This window comes from Ursus americanus, chromosome 28, assembly GCF_024610735.1.
Source record: "Ursus americanus isolate L20-20 chromosome 28, mUrsAme1.1.p, whole genome shotgun sequence".
Classification (NCBI taxonomy): domain Eukaryota; kingdom Metazoa; phylum Chordata; class Mammalia; order Carnivora; family Ursidae; genus Ursus; species Ursus americanus.
In genome coordinates, this window is record NC_142154.1 from 25,483,006 (window position 1) to 25,505,012 (window position 22,007).

Genomic DNA, 22,007 nt, shown 5'->3' on the forward strand with positions numbered 1-22,007 from the left:
TGGAGCTATATTGGAGGAAGATTTCTATGTTTTGCTAGAAGGAAGTTACTGTTAATCCAAAGTAGACTGTAATAAATTAAGATATAATTCCTAACTCCTGTAACCATAAGAAAGTAATTTAAAAATATGGTATAAAAAAAGAAACAAAAAAGAGAACTTAAATGGTACAGAAGAAAATATTTATTTAACACAAAGAAAGCAACAAAGAAGAAGAAAAGAACAAAAAAGAAATGAGATAACAAAAACAAATAGCAAAATGGCAGACATAAACTCAACAATGAAATAATTTTATTAAATGTGAACGGTTTAAATATTTCAATCAAAAAAATTGTGAAACTGAATTTTTTAAAATGGTAGCCCAAAAGAACAGTAAACAAAAGAGGATTAAAGTGGCTATATCAATATCAGTCAAAATAGACTGCAGCACAAAAATATTACTAAAGAAAAGAAAGGACACTTAAGAATGAAAAAAGCTCAATTCATTTGGATGATATAATAATTCTAAAATATATGTGTCTAACAACAGATCCTCAAAATACATAAAGCAAAATGAACACTCTTGAAAGAAAAAATACACAATTCAACAATAATGACGACTTCAATATCCCACTCTCAATAACTGATAGAACCACTATATATCACATACCTGTGATATGTGAGATTTAAAACTGTTAACAAACATGACATATCTGACATTTAATAGTACATTCCACCAAACAACAGCAAAAAATACATGCTTTTCAAGCACAAGTGGAATATTCTCCAGGAAAAGACCAAATTCTAGACCACAAAACCAGTCTCAATAAAATTAAGAGACCTGAAATGATGGAAAACACACTGAATTAAATTAAAGATCAAAAACAGAAGGAAATATGGGCAATCCTCAAATATTTGGAACTTTAAAAACATACTTCTAAATAATCTGATTCAAAAAGAAATTACAAGGAAAATTAGAAAATATTTGGAAGTAAATGAAAATGGAAGACAATGCACATAATTTAAGGGATGCAGAGAAGTGGTGCCTGGGGAAAATATATAGCTTTAAATGCCTATATGAGAAAATAAGAAAGATTTCAAGTCAATAACTTAAGGTTCCTCATTAAGAACCCAGGGGGAAAAAAGGAACAGTAAGTCAAGGGCAAGTGTAAGAAATGAAATAATAAAGGTGAAATGAAGGAGAAAACAATGAAATAGAAAAAAACATGGACAAAATCAATGAAATTAAAATTCACACTTTTTAAAAAAGATTAACAAAATTGTCCAACTTCACCTACACTAATCAAGAAAGAAAGACACTAATCACGAAATCAGAAATGAGAGAGGGGGCATCACTAATGCCTTCACAGAAATAAAAAAAGTATTATAAGGCAATATTATAAAAAACTTATGCCAAAAATAAAGAATTTAAATGAAATAGACAAATTCAGAAAAGGCAAAAATTACTAAAATTTACTCAAGAAAAAAATAGACATCTGAATAACCAAAGAAATTGAATTCATAAAACAAACACAAAACTTCCCCACAAATTAAATTCTAGGCCCAGATGGCTTCACTGAACATTTCAATCGAATATTAAAACCAATCCTTCACAAACTCTTCTACAAAGAACACTTCTCAACTTATTCTACTATACTCATTCAGTATTATGCTGATACCAAAGCCAGAGACATCACATAAAAATAATACAGACTGATATCCCTCATGAATATACAAACTGAATTCAACAATTTATTATGCACCATGACCAAGTGAGATTTATTCTAAGAATGTAAAATAGATTTAACATCTGAAAATCCATCAATGTAGTGTACCATATTAATAGATTCAAATTAATAGACTCAAGGATAAAAATCACATGGTATTCTCAACAGATATAGACAAGGATTTTTCAAAATCCAATATATATTTCTGATAAAAATTCACAACAAACTAGGAATATATTGGAACTTTTTTAACCCAATAAAGAGCTTCTATTAAGAAAAACCTAGAACAAACATTATGCATAATAGTGAAAAGCTGAATGCTTTGCCCTAAGCTCAGGAACAAGCTATGGATGTCAATGCTCACCACTTTTATCCAACATTGAACTGGAAGTTCTAGCCAAAAAGACAAGAGAAAAAGAAAGAGAAGGGAAAATAGGAAAGAGAGGAAGGGAGAGACTGTGAGCTAGTTAGAGGCATCCAGATCAGAAAGGAAGACATTAAAATGACTTTATTTGCAAATGATATGAAAGAAAATTCTAAGGAATCCAAAAATAACTACTAGACTAAAAAATGAGTTCAACAAAGTCACAGAATACACATCAATATAAAAAATTAATTGTATTTCTATATGATGGCAATGTACAATCAGAATTAAATAATATATTTAATGAAAGATTAATATATAAAAGACTATTATGACTCAAAAAAGAAAAAAAAACAATGAAAAGTGGTGAAAAGTCTTCAATAGAAATTTGCCAAACATATAAAAGTGACTAATAATATGATGTTGAATATCACAATGAGATACCACTTCACACCTACTAGAATGTCTAATAATCAAAAAGAAAGCCAATAGGCTATAGAATGTAGAGACACTAGAATCCTATTACAGTACTGGTGAGAATGCAAAATGGTGCAGCCACTGTGGAAAATATTTTGGCTGTTTCTTAAGAAGCTAACCTTAGCATCTACCTAGCATCTACCTCAAAGAAATAAAAATATATGTCCACACACAGACTTATACACAATGCTTATGACAGTAATGTTCAAAAAATTCAAAATTGGAAACAATACAAATATTCATCAAATGGTGATTGGGTAAATAAAATATAGCAAATCCACACAGTGGAATAATATTCAATAATAAAAAATGAAATAAAGATACATACAAGGACATAAATAAAACTCAACATTATTATCATTATTCTAATTAAAGAAACCAGACAGAAAAGACTATACAGTACATGATTCCTTTAGATAAAATGTATAGGAAAGGCAAATAAATAGAAAAATTAGTGGTTGCTAAAGCTGGAGTTGGGAGCTAGAATTAATTGTAAAAGGACATGTGGGATCTTTTTGGATGATGCCAATGTTCTGAATTTATTAAAAATCATTGAATTATAAAACTTAACATGGGTGAATTTTATGTTATGTAAATTACATCTCAATAAAGTTGTTTTAAAAATTCCATTGTTTATTCCATCAACACAAAGTGAAGCATAAAACTGGGGAAAATATGCCCAAAACCCAGATGAGATAGCAATTTATACCTGAAGTAAATATGTAATCAAGGCAGAGACTTTCAAAGTCCAATCATGAAAACAGTCAGCAGAAATTTCCCCTCCATATTGTATGTGGGAAGAATATCCAGAGTAAAAAAGGTGAAGTTTTTGAGTAGGGAACCAAGGACCTCAAATGTAATTCACAACTCCCCGAGTGATTTGTAGGGATTAAATTAGTCACTTGATTACATCCACGCATGAGTAAAGACAAAAATTACAAAAATTCAAGGGACCTGTCTTAAAGACAATTAGGGGGGAGAAGTGTCAAAGTTTTAATCCAGAGAAGAAATAATACTGAATGGGTCTGTCATCAGCAAGTTAAGGTAATTAATGTGAGACATTTGGTGTGCTTGAGGACATCCTTTAGGGAGTAGTATTTTTCTGTGTCATCAAACCTTGTATTTGAGGGGGACACAAATTCATAAATCAAGTCTCAAGATTGAACAATAATGTAATTTTTGAATAAATGTTATAACAACTATAACTAAAAGAATATACATTATCCATTTTCTTTGATGTAGTCTTTTCCATGATAACAATATTTACTTAAGTATTACAAAATGAAACAGATCATCAATATAATATTACCCTGTCAATTTGCTATAACAAGTCATTAGAGCAAATTCTACTTTATAGCAAATGAAATTTGAACAAGTTTACAAACCACAAAGATAATTTTTTAAGAAAGCAACCAAAAAAAAAAAAAAAAACCAACCAATTTTATCAGAAATATTTAGGTGGCTGAGATAAAAGCTGGTTTAACTTAAAATATTCTAATTACAACCTCCATCATTTTCTCCTTGGTGAATATGTGAAAAGACTTATAGATTTGGGCTTTTTTCATTCACTCAATAAAATACGAAATATAAAAGGTAAAAGATTACGTTGCAAAAGTTCTAAAGCCTTACCTCCATCAGAACAAAGAGTGCTGCAAAGAATAGAAGAGTTGCCCATTCCACTCGGTGTAGAATTATCTCAAAATCATGAATATCAGCTAAAATTAGCAACCAGATGGCACCCAGAATAGCAATCCACCCTGAAAAACAAATAAGTGGACATGTAGACATAGATGTAGTTCAATTGTTAACACACTGAGTTTTTATCTTCTGATTGTTTTCTTTGTTGAAGAAAATTTATACTCTGCAAGCTGAGCATATTTAAAATGTATAATTTATATTTTGGCTAATGTATATATCCACAAAACCAATAATACAATCAAGATAATGAAAACATTCACTATCCCCAGCAGTTTACTAATGTTTGCTTTCTTGTAACCCCTTTAGCTCCCCCTGTAACCCCACCCTACCCCCAGGAACTATTCATATCTTTTCTTTCACTATAGATTAGTTTACATTTTCTATATTTTCTGTAGATGCAATCATACAGCATGCATTCTTTTGTCTGACCACTTCCATTTCAACACAACTATTTTAAGATTCTTCAGTGTTGGTTTGTAGATCAATAGTTCATTATTTTTCATTATTTAGTAGTACATCATAGTATGGCTATGGGATGTTGGACATATCTATTCACTGTTGATGGGACATTTGGATTGCTTCCATTGTTTGACTAGTACAAATGAATGTGCTATTAACTTTCATACACAATTATCTATAAATGCATATGTTTTCAGTTCCCTTGGATAAATACCTAGGAATGGAATAGTTGATCATATGATAGGTTAATATTATAAAATATTTCTATTTTAAGAAGCTGTGAGACTGTTCCAATATAGTTGTAACATTTTACAATGCCCCCAGGAGTACATGAGAATTTGTTACCCCAGATTTTCAACACTGGGTCAGCCTTTTTAGTGTTTGACATTCCAATGAGTATGAAGGGTATTTGTTGTAGTTTCAAATTGCATTTCTCAAAAGGCTAATGATGTTGAGTGATTTTTCATGTAGCTATTTGCCATCCATAGATCTTTTGTGAAGTTTTTGTTCAGTATGCTCATTTTTTAAATGATTAGGGCAAATGAAACACAGAATAAGTAGAAGAAAAGAAAGAATAAGAATTGGAGCAGGAATCAGTGAAATAGAAAGTGGAAAAATATTACAGCAAAGCAATGACACTAAAATTTGATTCTTAGAGAAAATCAAGAAGGCTGATAAACCTTAGCCAATTTGAATAGGACAAAACATTAGAGGACAAAATTTGCCAATACCAAGAAAAAGAACAGTGACATGACTATAAATTCTATAGACATGAAAAGAGTACTACTTTGGGGTGCATGGGTAGCTCAGTCGGTTAAGTGTCCAACTCTTGATTTTGGCTCAGGTCATGATTTCAGGGTCATGAGATCAAGCCCTGCTTCAGGTTCCTCTTTCTCCCTCTGCCCTCCCTGCCGCCCCTAAAATAAATACATAACTCTTTAAAAAGAGAGAAAGAGTACTAGTTTTCTATACCGGCCAAAACAAATTACCACACATGTAGTGGCTTAAAATAAAACCCACTTCTTATATCACAGTTTTCAGATGTCAAAAGTATGGTGGGCTCAGCTACCTTTAGGACTAGAGCCTCATCAAGACAAAATCAAGGTGGTGCCACCTTCCTGGAGGCTCTAGGAAAGAATCTGCTTTCTTATTAATTCAAGTTGTTGACATAATTCACTTCCTTGCAGCTGTAATATTGAGGCCCCAATTTCCTCACTGGCTGTCACCCAGGAGTTGTTCTCACTTCTAGAGGTTACCTACATTCCCTGGGTCATGACACATACCCTCATCTATCATCAAAGCCAGCAACAGTAGGTCAAGTCCCTCTCACACTTCAGATCCCTTGCCTCTTCTTCTGTTTCATCTCTCTAACTGACTCTTCTGTCTTCTACTTCTTTTAAGGGCCCATGTGATTACACTGAGAACACCTAGATAATCAAGGAAAATCTTGTATTAAGGTTTGTAACCTTAATTCTATCTGCAAAGTCCCTTTGCCACACAACATAACACATGCAGACATTAACATCGGGAATTAGAGTATAGACACCTTTGAGGGGTCACATATGGATTAATTTGGAAAGAGCATTTTAATAATGTAGGGTCTTCTGATTTATGAACATGGTATGTATCTCCATTTATTTAGGTCTTCTTTACAAAGGTTTTCCTAAGAATGTTCTGTAGAAATTCCAGCCATCTTTTCTGCTGAAATTAACAAACGGATTCTGAAATTCATATGGGAATGCAAAGGACCTAGAATAACAAATACGACCTTGAAAAAGAAGAGAGAAGTTGAAGATCACACATTATCTCACATCAAGACTTATTATAAAGCTACAATAGTCAAAACAGTGTAGTATTGCATCAGTACAATCAATTTGATCAATGAAGAATCCAGAAATACACCTATACATTCATGGCTGATTGATTTTCAACAAAGGTTCAGTGACAGTTCATTGAAGAAATAGTATTGTTTTCCACAAATGCTACTGGAGCAATTGGATATCCACATGCAAAAAAAGAGAAAAATTATTTTACTCTGATCTGTTCATTGAATCATATACAAAAGTTAACTAAATGGATCATATGCCTAAATGTAAAATTTATAACTATAAGATCCCTAAGGTAAAATATAGAAAAGTCTCTTTCTTCCTGGGAAATTTTCTTGGATACAGCACTAAAAGTATGATCTATAAAAGGAAAATTTTATTAATTGGACTTCCTGCTTCTCAAATGTCGCTGTTAAGTAAACACAAAGACAAGCCACAGACTAGGAGAGAAAACTGCAAATTATTTATCTCATAAAGGACTCATCATATCCAGGATATATTCTGCAAAATTCTCAAAACACAACAATAACAAACAACTCCATTAAAATGGAGAAAGTTTTGAACAGACACGTCACTGTAGAATATATAAGGATGGCAAATAAGCACATGAAAATATGCTCAATATCACTAATCATCAGGAAAATGCAAAGCAAAACCCTTACTACATACCTTAGAATGTGTAAAAACAAAAAGCCAGACCAAACTAAGTATGGACAAAGATGCAGAGAAACTAGAACTCTCATATACTGCCAATAGAATTGTAAAATGTTATTACAAGCATTTTGGAAAACAGTCCAGCAATCTTTAAAAACATTGCCCATAAATCTACCAAATTATCCAACCATTCCAATGTAGGTATTAACTCAAGAGAAATTAGAGCATTACTTCCAGGTTGTTTAATTTATTGGCATAAAGCTGTTGATAAAAGTTTCTAATGATCCTTCCTATGTCATTGGTGTTGGTCGTGATCTCTCCACTTTCATTCATAATTTTATTAATTTGGGTCCTTTCTCTATTCTTTTGAATAAGTCTGGCCAGTGGCTTATAGATCTTATTTATTCATTCAGAGAACTAGCTTCTAGTTCTGTCAATCTGCTCTACTGTGTTCCTGGGTTCTAATTCATTGATCTCTGCTCTAATCTTGATCAACTGCCTTCTCGTGCGTGGGTTAGGCCTGTTCTTCTGTTCCAGCTCCAGCTCCAGCTTCTTGAGGTGAGAATACAAAAACTGCATTTTTAGGTTTTTCTATTCTTTTGAGTGAGGCTGGGATGACTATGTATTTTCCCCATAGGACTGCTTGGCTGTGTCCCATAGGTTTTGGACCAATGTGTTTTCATTCTCATTGGTCTCCAAAAATTGCTTAATCTGACTTTCATTTTCCTGGTTTATCCAATCACTCTTGAGCAGGATGGTTCTTAGTTTACAAGTGTTTGAGTTTCTTCCAAATTTGTCCTTGTGATTGAGTTCCAGTTTCAAGGATGGTGGTGTAAGAATACGCAGGGTATAATCTCAGTCTTTTGGTATTCATTGAGACCTGTTTTGTGACCCAGTATATGGTCTATTCTGGAGAAAGTTCCTGGAAACCTATAAACTACCAAGACTGAAACAGAAAGAAATTGATTATTTAAACAGACCAATTAATTATGAAGAGATTGAAGCAGTGATCAAAACCCTCCCCCAAAACAAGAATCCAGGGCCTGATGGATTCCCTGGGGAATTCTACCAAACATTCAAAGAAGAAACAATACCAATTATCCCAAAGCTGTTTCAAAAAATAGAAACAGAAGGAAAACTACCAAACTCATTCTGAGGCCAGTATTACATTCATCCCCAAACCAGGCAAAAACCCATTCACAAAGGAGAATTACAGACCGATATCCCTCATGAATATGGATGCCAAAATTCTCAACAAGATCCTAGTTAATAGGATCCAACAGTACATTGAAAGGATTATCCATCAAGACCAAGTGGGATTCATCCCTGGGATGCAAGTGTGGTTCAACATTCACAAATCGATCCATGTGATACATCACATCAACAAGAAAAGAGTCAAGAACCATATGATCCTCTCCATTGATGCAGAAAAAGCATTTGACAAAATACAACATCCTTTCCCAATTAAAACCCCTCAGAATGTAGGGATAGAGGGTACATTCCTCAATATCATAAAAACCATCTATGAAAAGCCTACAGCAAATATCATTCTCAATGGGGAAAAGCTGAAAGCCTTTCCCTTAAGATCAGGAACATGACAAGGATGCCCACTCTCGCCATTATTATTCAACATAGTACTAGAAGTCCTTGCAACAGCACTCAGACAACAAAAAGGGATAAAAGGTATCCAAATCGGCAAAGAAGTCAAGCTGTCTCTCTTCGCAGATGACATGATATTCTATATGGAAAACCCAAAAGACTCCACCCCCAAACTACTAAGGTGGTGGGATACAAAATCAATGCTCAGAAATCAGTTGCATTTCTATACATGAACAATGAGACTGAAGAAAGAGATATTAGGGAATCGATTCCATTTACAATAGCACCAAATATCATACGTTATCTCAGAATTAACTTAACCAGAAACGTAAAGGATCTATATTGTAGAAACTACAGATCACTCTTGAAAGACACTGAAGAAGACAAAAAGATGGAAAAATATTCCATGATCATGGATCAGAACAATAAACATAGTTAAAATGTCTATGCTACCCAGAGCAATCTATACTTTCAATGCCATCCCGATCAAAATACCAATGACATTTTTCAAAGATCTGGAACAAACAGCCCTTAAACTTGTGTGGAACCAGAAAAGGCCTCAAATCACTAAGGAATTGTTGAAAAAGAAAAACAAAGCTGGGGGCATCACGTTGCCAGATTTCAAGTTATACCGCAAAGCTGTGATCACCAAGACAGCATGGTACTGGCACAAAAACAGACACATAGACCAATGGAACAGAATAGAGAACCCAGAAATGGACCATCGGCTCTTTGGGCAACTAATCTTTGATGAAGCAGGAAAAAACATTCGGTGGAAAAAAGACAGTCTCTTCAATAAACGGTGTTGGGAAAATTGGACAGCTACGTGCAAAAGAATGAAACTTAACCACTCTCTCACACCATTCACAAAGATAAACTCCAAATGGATGAAAGACCTCGATGTGAGACAGGAATCCATCAAAATCCTAGAGGAGAACATAAGCTGTAACCTCTTTGACATTGGCCACAGCAACATTTTTTCATGACACATCTCCAAAGGCAAGAGAAACAAAAGATAAAATGAACTTGTGGGACTTCATCAAGATAAAAACCTTCTGCACAGCCAAGGAAACAGTCAAAAAAACTAAGAGGCAGCCCACAGAATGGGAGAAGATATTTGCAAATGACACCACAGATAAAAGACTGGTATCCAAGATCTACAAAGAACTTCTCAAACTCAATACATGGGAAACAAATAATCAAATCAAAAAATGGGCAGAAGATATGAACAGACACTTTTCCAATGATGACAATCAAATGGCTAATAGACACATGAAAAAATGTTCAAAATCATTAGCTATCAGGGAAATTCAAATCAAAACGACATTGAGATACCACCTTAAGCCAGTTAGAATGGCAAAAATGGACAAGGCAGAAAACAACAAATGTTGGAGAGGATGTGGAGAAAGGGGATCCCTCTTACACTGCTGGTGGGAATGCAAGTTGGTACAGCCACTTTGGAAATCAGTGTGGAGGTCCCTTAAAAAGTTAAAAATTGAGCTACCCTATGACCCAGCAATTGCACTACTGGGTATTTACCCCAAAGAGACAGACGTAGTGAAGAGAAGGGCCATACACACCCCAATGTTCATGGCAGCATGTCCACAATAGCTAAATTGTGGAAGGAGCTGAGATGCCCTTCAACAGATGACTGGCTTAAGAAGATGTCATCCATATATACAATGGAATATCACTCAGCCATCAGAAGGAACAAGTACCCAACACTTGTAGCAACATGGACAGGACTGGAGGAGATTATGCTAAGTGAAATAAGTCAAGCAGAGAAAAACAATTATTATGCTGGTTTCTTTTTTTTATAATAATTTTTTATTATGTAAGTCACCATACTGTATATCCTTAGTTTTTGATGTAATGTTCCATGATTCATTATTTGCATATAACACCCAGTGCACCATGCAATATAATATGGTTTCACTCATTTATGGAACATAAGAAATAGCAGGAAGATCTGTAGGAGGAGTAAGGGAAGAATGAAGGGGGGGTAAACAGAAGGCGGAATGAACCATGAGAGACTATGGACTCTGGGAAACAAACTGAGGGCTTCAGAGGGGAGGAGGATGGGGGATTGGGATAGGCCAGTGATGGGTATTAAGGAGGGCACATATGGCATGGTGCACTGGGTGTTATACCATATTGAACTCAGGGACCAAACACTGCCCACAACAGAAAAAGATAACTTCTGAAGATGACTAGCCTGAAGGATAAAGTGGCCAGGACACAAAAGCAGAGTGCATGCAGTACACATTGGACACGCTTACTGAAGCACCAGGCCCTGGGGAACAGGGGACACTACAAGGTAGGGCACTATAGGACATATTCTTCATAAGGCCATTGCCCTCTAGAACAAGAGAAATATCTGACTTTTACAACACATAGAAACAGTCACAGAGACTTAGACAAAATGAGAAGATAGATAAATCTGTCCCAAATGAAAGAACAGGACAAGGCCACAGCCAGAGATCTAAGCAAAACAGATATAAGTAACATGCCTGACGGAGTACTTAAAGCAATAACCATAAGGATACTCACTAGACTTGAGAAAAGAGTGGAAGACATCAGTGAGACTCTTAACACAGAGATAAAAAGGAATCAAAGGTGAAGAGTGCAATAAGTGAGATTAGAAATATACTTGAGACAATGAATAACAAGCTGGAAGGGGCAGAGGAATGAATTAATGACCCAGAAGACATAGTAATGGAAAGTAATAAAGCTGAACAAAAATCAGAAAAAAAAAGAATTATGCAAAGTAAGAATAGACTTAGAGAACTCAGCAACTCCATCAAATGTAATGACATTCATATTATACGAGTCTCAGAAGAAGAGCAAGAGAGAAGCAGGGAAGAAAATATACTTGAATAAATAATAGCTGAAAACTCCTGTAATCTGGGGAAAGAAACAGATATCCAGATTCAGGAGGCACAAAGAAACCTAACAAAAATCAATGGATAAATTCCTAGAACCATATAAGCTACCAAAAGTGAAAATAGGAAGAAATAGAAAACAGGAACAGACTGATAACTAACAAATAAAATGAATCAGTAATCAAAAAACTTCCAACAAACAAAAATCCAGGGCCAGATGGCTTCATGGGTGAATTCTACCATACATTTAAAGAAGAATTAATACCTATTCTTCTCAAACTACTCCAATAAAACCAGAAAAGGAACGAAGACTTCCAAATTCAATCTCTGAGGCCAGCATTACCCAGATAGCAAACCAGATAAAGACTCCACTAAAAAAGAGAACTATAGGCCATTATACATGATGAACATGGATGCAAAAATTGTCAATTAAAATAACAGCAAACTGAAGCCAACATCACATTAAAAAAATCATTTGCCACAATCAAATGGGATTTATTCCTGGGTTTCAAGTGTGTTTCAATATTCACAAATCAATCAGTGTGATACACCACATCAATTAAAGAAATGATAAGAACCATATGATCATTTCAATAGATGCAGAAAAAGCATTTGACAAAGTGCAACATCCATTCATGATTTTAAAAAAAAATTTCAACAAAGCAGGTTTAGAGGGAACATATCTCAACATAATAAAGGTCATCCATGAAAAACCCACAGCTAAGATCATCCTAAATGGAGGAAAACTGAGATCTTTTCCTCTACAGCCAGGAAAAAGACAAGGATGTCCACTCTCATTACTGTTATTTAACATAGTACTGGAAATCTTAGCCACAGCAATCAGACAACAACAAGAAACAAAAGGCATCCAAATCAGCAAGGAAGAAGTAAAACTTTCACTATTTGCAGATGACATCATACTCTATGTAGAAAACCAAAAAGACTCTAGAAAAAAAAATAGCTGGAACTGATACACAAATTCAGTAAATTCTCAGGATACAAAATCAATGTGCTGAGATCTGCTGTATTTCTTTATGCCAATAATGAAGCAGCAGAAACAGAAATTAAGGAATCAATCTCATTTACAATTGCACCAAAAACCATAAGATACTTAGGAATAAACCTAACCGAAGAGATGAAAGACCTATACTCTGAGAACTAAAAAACACTTATGAAAAAAATTGAAGATGACACAAAGAAATGGAAATGCATCCCACACTCATGGATTGGAAGAACAAACATTGTTAAAATGTCTATACTACTGAAAGCAATCTACAGATTCAATGCAATCCCTATCAAAATACCAACAGCATTTTTCACAGAGCTAGAAAAAACAATCCTAAAATTTGTGTGGAGACATAAAAGACCCCAAATAGCCAAAGCAATCTTGAAAAAGAAATCAAAGCTGGAGGCATCACAATTCTGGACTTCAAGTTACTTCAGTTACTACAAACCCGTAGCAACCAAGACACTACGTGACACAGTATGTGTTACAAAAGTAGATACATAGATCAACAGAATAGAACAGAAAACCAAAAATGAACCCACAACTATATGGTCATTTAACCCTCAACAAAGTAGGAAAGAATATGCAATGGAAAAAAGTCTCTTGAACAAATGGTGTTGGGAAAACTGGACAGCAACATGCAAAAGAATGAAACCAGACCATTTTCTTACACCATACACAAAAATAAATTCAAAATGGATGAAAGTCCTAAATGTGAGTCTTGAAACCATCAAAATCCAAGAGAACACAGGCTGTAACTTCTTTGACATCAGCCATAGCAACTTCTTACTAGATACGTCCTCTGAGGCAAGGGAAACAAAAGTAAAAAACAGACTATTGGGACTTCTTCAAAATAAAAAGCTTCTGCACAGTGAAGAAAACAATCAACAAAACTAAAAGGCAACCTACAGAATGGGAGAAAATATTTGCAAATGACATATCTGATAAAGGGTTAGTAACTAAACTATGTAAAGAATTTATAAAATTCAATACCAAAAAGTGAATAATCCAATTAAAAAATGGGCAGAAGACATGAACAGACATGTCTCAAAAGAAAGGCATAGAGATGGCTAACAGACCTGTGAAAAGATGCTCAACATCAAACATCATCAGAGAAATGCAAGTCAAAACTACAATGAGATATCACCTCACACCTACCAGAATGGCTAAAACCAACAACACAAGAAACAACAGGTGTTGGCGAGGATGTGGAGGAAAGGGAATACTCTTGCACTGGTGGTGGGAATGCAAACTGGTGCAGCCACTCTTGAAAACAGTATGGAGGTTCCTCAAAAAGTTAAAAACAGAACTACCCTACACACAATCATGCTATTGCACTACTAGGTATTCACCCAAAGAACACAAAAATACTAATTCAAAGAAATACATGCACTCCAATGGTTATAACAGCATTACCTACAATAGCCAAATTATGGAAACAGCCCAACTGTCCTCTGATGAATGAATAAAGAAGATGTGGTATATGTATCTACACACACAGTGATGAATATACTCAGTCATTAAAAAAGAATGAAATCTTGCCATTTACAATGACATGGATGGAGCTAGAGAATGTCATGCTAAGCAAACTAAATCAGCCAGAGAAAGACAAATACCATATGATTTCACTCGTATTTGTAATTTAAGAAACAAAACAAGCAAAGGGAAACAAAAGAGAGAGGCAAAACAAGAAACAGACTCTTACCTATAGAGAACAAACCGATAGTTATAGGAGAGGAGGGAGATGGTGGGATGGGTTAAATGGGTGAGGGGAATTAAGGAGTGTACTTGTGATGAGTACTGGGTATTATATGAAAGTGTTGAATCACTACTTTGTATACCTGAAACTATAATTACACTGTATGTTAACTAAGTTTTTCAATAAACTTTTTTAAAAGTTTATATGTACTGATTGATTCCAATTCCTTCTATTACCCTTATCTTACCTTTGAGAGCTTAAATGCAGATAATTTTCTGGAAAACAACAGTTATTGCATGTGACCTCTGGAGTTTGGAGATCTATCCAAACTACCTCTTGTAGTACCTTGTACCAATTATCCTTCCTTATATCTGTGTTCCAGAGTATACCCACTTCTATACTCTTTTTTTTTTTAAAGATTTTATTTATTTATTTATTTGACAGAGATAGAGATAGCCAGTGAGAGAGGGAACACAAGCAGGGGGAGTGGGAGAGGAAGAAGCAGGCTCCCAGCAGAGGAGCCTGATGTGGGGCTCGATCCCAGAACGCCGGGATCACACCCTGAGCTGAAGGCAGCTGCTTAACCGCTGTGCCACCCAGGCGTCCCTCCACTTCTATACTCTTGAAAGATCAGTCTTCTCACAATGTCAGAGAAAAGACCTATTCATCTGGTCCTCTCTGGTTGTCTTCTTAACCTGAACTGTTTTATACGTCACTCTTGGATGCTTGCTCTGTGTAAGGCTCTGAGCTTAAAAGTTATGGGTGGAAATGTAAGCAAGAGACCACTGTGAAGTTTAAGGGATTCAGCATCCGGCAGAGAACATACACAGTAAGCAAACAGTTGTATTTGACGTGTGTGTACATACAAACCATCAGGAGGCCCTCACAGTGAGGAAAAAAATATGATTGGGAGATTTCACACACACACACACAAAAAGTGATATTCAGGCAAGATCTTAGAGGATGGATAAATTTTCCAGGTAAAGAGGGAGAGGACATTCAAGATAAAGGTAAAGCATATCCAAGGACAGAGCATCATGAAAGAAGATGTCAAAGTGACATCAACAAAATGGTGGAAGGGCAGTTCCAAGCTCTGGTCCTGTATCAAAAATCAAACAGAAATGGGTGATGGGTATTAAGGAAAGTGCTTGTTAGGATGAGCATGGGTGTTATATGTAAGTGATGAATCACTAAATTCTACTCCTGAAACCAATATGACACTATGTGCTAATTAACTAACTAGAATTTAAATAAAAATTTGAAACAAAAAAATCAAACAGAAACTGTTAAAATCAACTTTTTCAGAACTCCATAAAAGAGCCAAAGGCTTATAGCAACCAAAAAAATATTGAAGCAAGAAAAAGACAATTTCAAAATGGTAGGAAAGCTTTGTGGCATTTTTACTTGCCCCATCCTAACCCCTCCCCCGCAATTCAGTAGTCTAGAAATGGTGGCAGCCTGTGTTCCCAGTGTGAGACATCCCCAGACCAGAAAGAGCAGGGCAGACCTTGTTCATAAATTATTGTCTTAATTTTAATCTGAGTGGAGGCTAACTGAAGGACTCATGCAAAGCACTCATTCCTGTTCCATCTAATTCAGAACTCAGGCCAGAAAAGTGGCAGGCATTGTTCAAAAATACTGCAAGCCAAATAACAATCCACAGAGGCCTGAGGGAAAGATTATGGTTTAAACACACAATAGGCAACCTGAGCACAGGAGCAAAAGCCGGGAAATTATGACATTCAAAAGCAGCCGTGTATTTGGGGGAATAAAGAAAGCCACATGCATGCCCAGAGAAAGATCTACGCTCAGAAAAGGCTAGAGAATTCCCTAAGAGTTCACCACGGGCTGATGCCTAGTCTTAAGCAATCCTGGCTAAGAGTGGAGGTACTATTTGTTTTCATTTGTTTTTGTTTTTTAGCTCCTGGCTTTCAAGGAAATTTCTTTTTTTAAGTTATGTTCAATTAGCCAACATAGAGTACATAATTAGTTTTTGATGTAGTGTTCAATGAGTCATTAGTTGTGTATAATACCCAGTGCTCATCACAACGTGTGCCCTCCTTAATGCCCATCACCCAGTTACCCCATCCCCTCACCCTCCTCCTTCTGTAACCCTCAGTTTGTTTCAAGGAAATTTCTATCAAAACACTAGCTGAACACATTAAAAAACAGATTTCATGGACCATACATGACAAGGAATATAGCTTTATGTCACACTGTTTATAAAAACTAATTCCAAATTGATGAATGACTGATATATTAGATCTAAAACCATAAAATTCTTAGAAGAAAACATACAGGTAAGTCTTCATGACTTTGAATTTGGCAATGGATTCTTAGATATGACACTAAATATAAAAGCAACATATGAAAAAATAGATAAACTGGACTTTATAAAAAAATTTTTTATAGAATTTATAGCTTTATTTTTTTGACATCCTAAGTGTTGTTGCTTTGTTTTTTCAAATAATATTTTTTTATTATATTATGTTAGTCACCATACAGTACAACCCTGGTTTATTAAAAACTTTCGTGCATCAAAAGGCATTACCAGGAGAGTGAAAAGACAACCTATGGAATAGGAGACAATATTTAGAAATCATATATCTGATAACACTTAGCATTTTACTATGGAGAATATATAAATACATAAAACTCAAAAACAAAAGGACAAACAACCTAATCTTAAAAATGGACCAAGGATTTGAATAGACATTTCTCTGAAGATCTACAAATGTTCAATAAGCATATGAAAAGATGTTCATAATCATTAGTCCTTAGAGAAATGTAAACCAAAACCTCAATGAAATACCATTTCACACCTAGTAGAATGGTTTTAACTAGGAGAAGAAACAAAAAATAAGTGTTGGAGAGGATGTGGAAAAGTTGGAACTCTTGCACATTGCTGGTGGGAATGTATAATGGCACCACTTGTGGAAAACAATTTTGCAGTCCCACAATAAGCTAAACATAGAATTAGCATATGACCCAGCAATTCTGTTCCCAGGCATATACCCAAAATAAACTGAAATTAGGAACTCAGATACCTGTATACCACTGTTGATAGCAGCATTATTCACAATGGCCAAAAAGTAGAAATAACCCAAGTATCCATCAATAGATGACTGGGTAAACAAAATGTGGTATAGACACAAAATGGAAAGTTATTCAGCCATAAAAATAAATGAAGTTCTGATATACGTTCTAACCTAGATGAATCAGAAATCATTATTCTAATTGAAATAAGCCAGACACAAAAGGACAAATACTGTATGTTTCCACTTATATGCAATATCCAGGTTAGGCAAATTCACAGAGTTGGAAGGTGGATTACAGGTTACCAGGGGCTGGGAGTACAGGGGAAGAGAATGAGGGATTATTATTTAATAGTTACAGAGTTTCTGTTTAGGGTGATGAAAAGTTTTAGAAATAAATCATGGTAATGGTTACACAACACTGTGGATGTAATTAACATCACTGAACTGTACACTTAAAAATGGATAAAATGGCAAATTTTATGTGATATATTTTTTACCACAATAAAAAAATAGAAAATCAGAAGGCCTTAAATAGCATGGAAAGGTTTTGGGGGGACCTCGTTCTGTAGACAGAGAAGTCACTGAAGTTCTTTTAAGCAACGGAGCCTGATTTTTCCATGCATGTAGCTTTGTTTCCTGACTAGATTTTGTTACTTTTCTCTGAATTCTCCAGGGCGCCTACCACAGTACTAAAGACAAATATTGCTTATCTTTTCCATTATATCTGATGGCTGATTCCTTGATTTCTCTCAAAGACAGTTTAAATTCTCAGTAAAAAATTACACCAATTGCACTTTCCTTGGATAATGCTTTTCGACAAACCAGAAATGGCATCCCATTGCTTGCTCTGCCATACGGCAGTAAGAATCTCTGAGTCAGTAAAAACACAAGTTATCGTTCATGATCCTGCGAGAAATTTTGTCAGGACAGGACGATAGACACTCCACTGGGACTCTCTCTATAGTTCTACTTTTCCTTATCAGTTTGTGGAGACCCGAATTTTCTTCCAGTCCAAACTCCTGTCATAGTACTCATCAATCGAACTTCAGAACAGGTTCTTCATTCACAAAGCTTTCTCATGTCAGGAAAATTTCCTGCAATAACCTACAATTGAACGAGGTCCCACCTTGTCCCTACAAAATCTCAATTTCTCCCATAATTTTAATCACGCAGTCTGCAGAGCCAGCAGCAGCACTAATCAAACTGCCTGTGCATGAGCATATCTGCTTGGAAATATCTGGTGCCTTTACTGAGGAGTCCAAGGGGCACCTTCTAACATGTTCCCCTGGGTCACTATCAGAAATGTTCCATTCTGTTCTCATTCAGCGCTGGCTCCTTAATGACAGCCAGCAAGTGATAAAGGATGAAGTGGTGGATTCTTTTATAGTGTGCTGAAGAAAAGACTGCTGATGGGGACATCACAATTTCCAGCTTCACATTCTACTACGAATACTAAGAATGTGCCATTAAGACTTTTCTTCTAAAAATTAAAAGTTCAGTTGACTGGAGATGTGTAAGAATAAAAAGCAACATTTATCCAAGTTGTCTTTATCGTGTGGAGCTTCTATCAACTCCTTCCTTGAATGGGCATTAATCTCCACCAAGAGCTTTACCATTCTTTATTTATTTATTTTTTTTAATAATGATTTTTTATTATATTATGTTAGTCACCATACAGTACATCCCCGGTTTTCGATGTAAGGCTCGATGATTCATTAGTTGTGTATATCACCCAGTGCACCATGCAATATGTGCCCTCCTTACTACCCATCACCGGTCTATCCCATTCCCCCACCCCCCTCCCCTCTGTAGCCCTCAGTTTGTTTCTCATAGTCCATAGTCTCTCATGTTTCATTCCCCCTTCTGATTACCCCCCCTTTCTTTATCCCTTTCTTCCCCTACTGATCATTCTACTTCTTATGTTCCATAGATGAGAGAAATCATATGATAGTTGTCTTTCTCCGCTTGACTTATTTCACTAAGCATTATCTCCTCCAGTGACATCCATGTTGTAGCAAATGTTGAGAACTCATTCTTTCTGATTGCTGAGTAATATTCCATTGTATATATGGACCACAACTTCTTAATCCAGTCATCTGTTGCAGGGCATCTCCGCTCCTTCCACGATTTAGCTATTGTGGACATTGCTGCTATGAACATTGGGGTACATATGGCCCTTCTCTTCACTACGTCTGTATCTTTGGGGTAAACACCCAGTAGTGCAATGGCTGGATCATAGGGTAGCTCAATTTTTAACTTTTGAAGGGACCTCCACACGGTTTTCCAGAGTGGCTGTACCAACTTGCATTCCCACCAACAATGTAGGAGGGATCCCCTTTCTCCACATCCTCTCCAACAATTGTTGTTTCTTGCCTTGTCTATTTTTGCCATTCTAACTGGCGTAAGGTGGTATCTCAGTGTGGTTTTGATTTGGATTTCCTTGATGGCTAATGATTTTGAACATTTTTTCATGTGTCTGTTAGCCATTTGTATGTCTTCATTGGAAAAGTGTCTGTTCATATCTTCTGCCCATTTTTTGATTTGTTTATTTGCTTCTCGTGTATTGAGTTTGAGACGTTCTTTGTAGATCTTGGATACCAGTCCTTTATCTGTAGTGTCATTTGCAAATATATTCTCCCATTCCGTGGGCTGCCTCTTAGTTTTTCTGACTGTTTCCTTGGATGTGCAGAAACTTTTAATCTTGATGAAGTCCCATAAATTCATTTTATCTTTTGTTTCTTTTGCCTTTGGGGATGTGTCATGAAAAAGGTTGCTTTGGCCGATGTCGTAGAGGTTGCTGCCTATGTTCTCCTCTAGAATTTTGATGGATTCCTGTCTCACATCGAGGTCTTTCATCCATTGGAGTTTATTTTTGTGTATGGTGTGAGATAGTGGTCAAGTTTCATTCTTTTGCATGTAGCTGTCCAATTTTCCCAGCACCATTTATTGAAGAGACTGTCTTTTTCCCACCGGATGTTTTTTCCTGCTTTATCAAATATTAGTTGCCCAAAGAGCTGAGGGTCCATTTCTGGACTCTCTATTCTGTTCCATTGGTCTATGTGTCTGTTTTTGTGCCAGTACCATGCTGTCTTTGTGATCACAGCTTTGTAGTACAGCTCGAAATCCGGCATTGTGATGCCCCCAGCTTTGTTTTTCCTTTTCAACAGTTCCTTGGAGATTCGGGGTCTTTTCTGGTTCCATACAAATTTAAGGACTATTTGTTCCAGTTCTTTGAAAAACGTTCTCAGTATTTTGATCGGGATAGCATTGAAAGTGTAGATTGCTCTGGGTAGCATGGACATTTTAACTATGTTAATTCTTCCGATCCATGAGCATGGAATATCTTTCCATCTTTTTATGTCTTCCTCAATGTCTTTTAAGAGTGATTTATAGTTTCTAGAATAAAGGTCCTTTACGTCTCTGGTTAAGTTAATTCCAAGGTAACGTATGATTTTTGGTGCTATTGTAAATGGGATGGATTCCCTGATTTCTCTTTCTTCGTTCTCGTTATTCGTGTACAGAAATGCAACTGATTTCTGAGCATTGATTTTGCATCCCGCCACGTTACTGAATTGCTCTATAACTTCTAATAGTTTGGGAGTGGCTTCTTTTGGGTTTTCCATATAGAGTATCATGTCGTCTGCGAAGAGAGACATTTTGACTTCTTCTTTGCCGATTTGAATACCTTTGATCCCTTTTTGTCGTCTGATTGCTGTTGCAAGGACTTCTAGTACTATGTTGAATAATAGTGGCGAGAGTGGGCATCCTTGTCGTGTTCCTGATCTTAAGGGAAAGGCTTCCAGCTTTTCCCCATTGAGAATAATATTTGCAGTAGGCTTTTCATAGATGGCTTTTATGAGATTGAGAAATGTACCTTCTATTCCTACACTCTGAAGGGTTTTAATCAGGAAAGGATGCTGTATTTTGTCAAATGCTTTTTCGGCATCGATTGAGAGGATCATATGGTTCTTGAGTCTTTTCTTGTTGATATGATGTATCACGCTGATTGATTTGCGAATATTGAACCACGCTTGCATCCCAGGTATGAATCCCACTTGATCGTGGTGGATAATCCTTTTAATGAACTGTTGGATTCTATTAGCAAGTGTCTTGTTGAGGATTTTGGCGTCCATATTCATTAGGGAAATCGGTCTGTAATTCTCCTTTTTGAGGGGGTCTTTGCCTGGTTTGGGGATCAAGGTAATATTGGCCTCATAGAATGAGTTTGGTAGCTTTCCTTCTGTTTCTATTTTTTGAAATAGCTTTAGGAGAATAGGTATTATTTCTTCTTTGAATGTTTGGTAGAATTCCCCAGGAAAACCGTCCGGGCCTGGAGTTTTGTTATTTGGAAGGTTGTTTATCACTGACTCAATTTCTTCATAATTAATTGGCCTGTTTAAGAAATCAATTTCTTCCTTTTTCAATCTTGGTAGTTTATAGGTTTCCAGGAAGGATTCCATCTCTTCCAGATTGCTTAGTTTATTGGCATATAGCTGTTGATAAAAATTTCTAATAATCCTTCCAATTTCAATGGTGTTCGTCGTGACCTCTCCTTTTTCATTCATAATTTTAATAATCTGGGTCCTTTCTCTTTTCTTTTGG

At 35.7% G+C, this 22,007-nt stretch overlaps 1 protein-coding gene across 5 annotated transcripts in view; it reads right to left on the minus strand.

Moving 5' to 3' along the window:
• OCA2 (OCA2 melanosomal transmembrane protein) overlaps positions 1–22,007 on the minus strand; it is a 467,353-nt gene that overhangs the window by 214,949 nt on the left and 230,397 nt on the right. For all 5 annotated transcript variants that reach the window (XM_087856735.1, XM_045795323.2, XM_045795325.2 and 2 more), the window contains exon 19: positions 4,174–4,301. In XM_087856735.1, the coding sequence (XP_087712861.1) occupies positions 4,174–4,301 (128 nt within the window). The remainder of the gene's footprint in view (positions 1–4,173; positions 4,302–22,007) is intronic.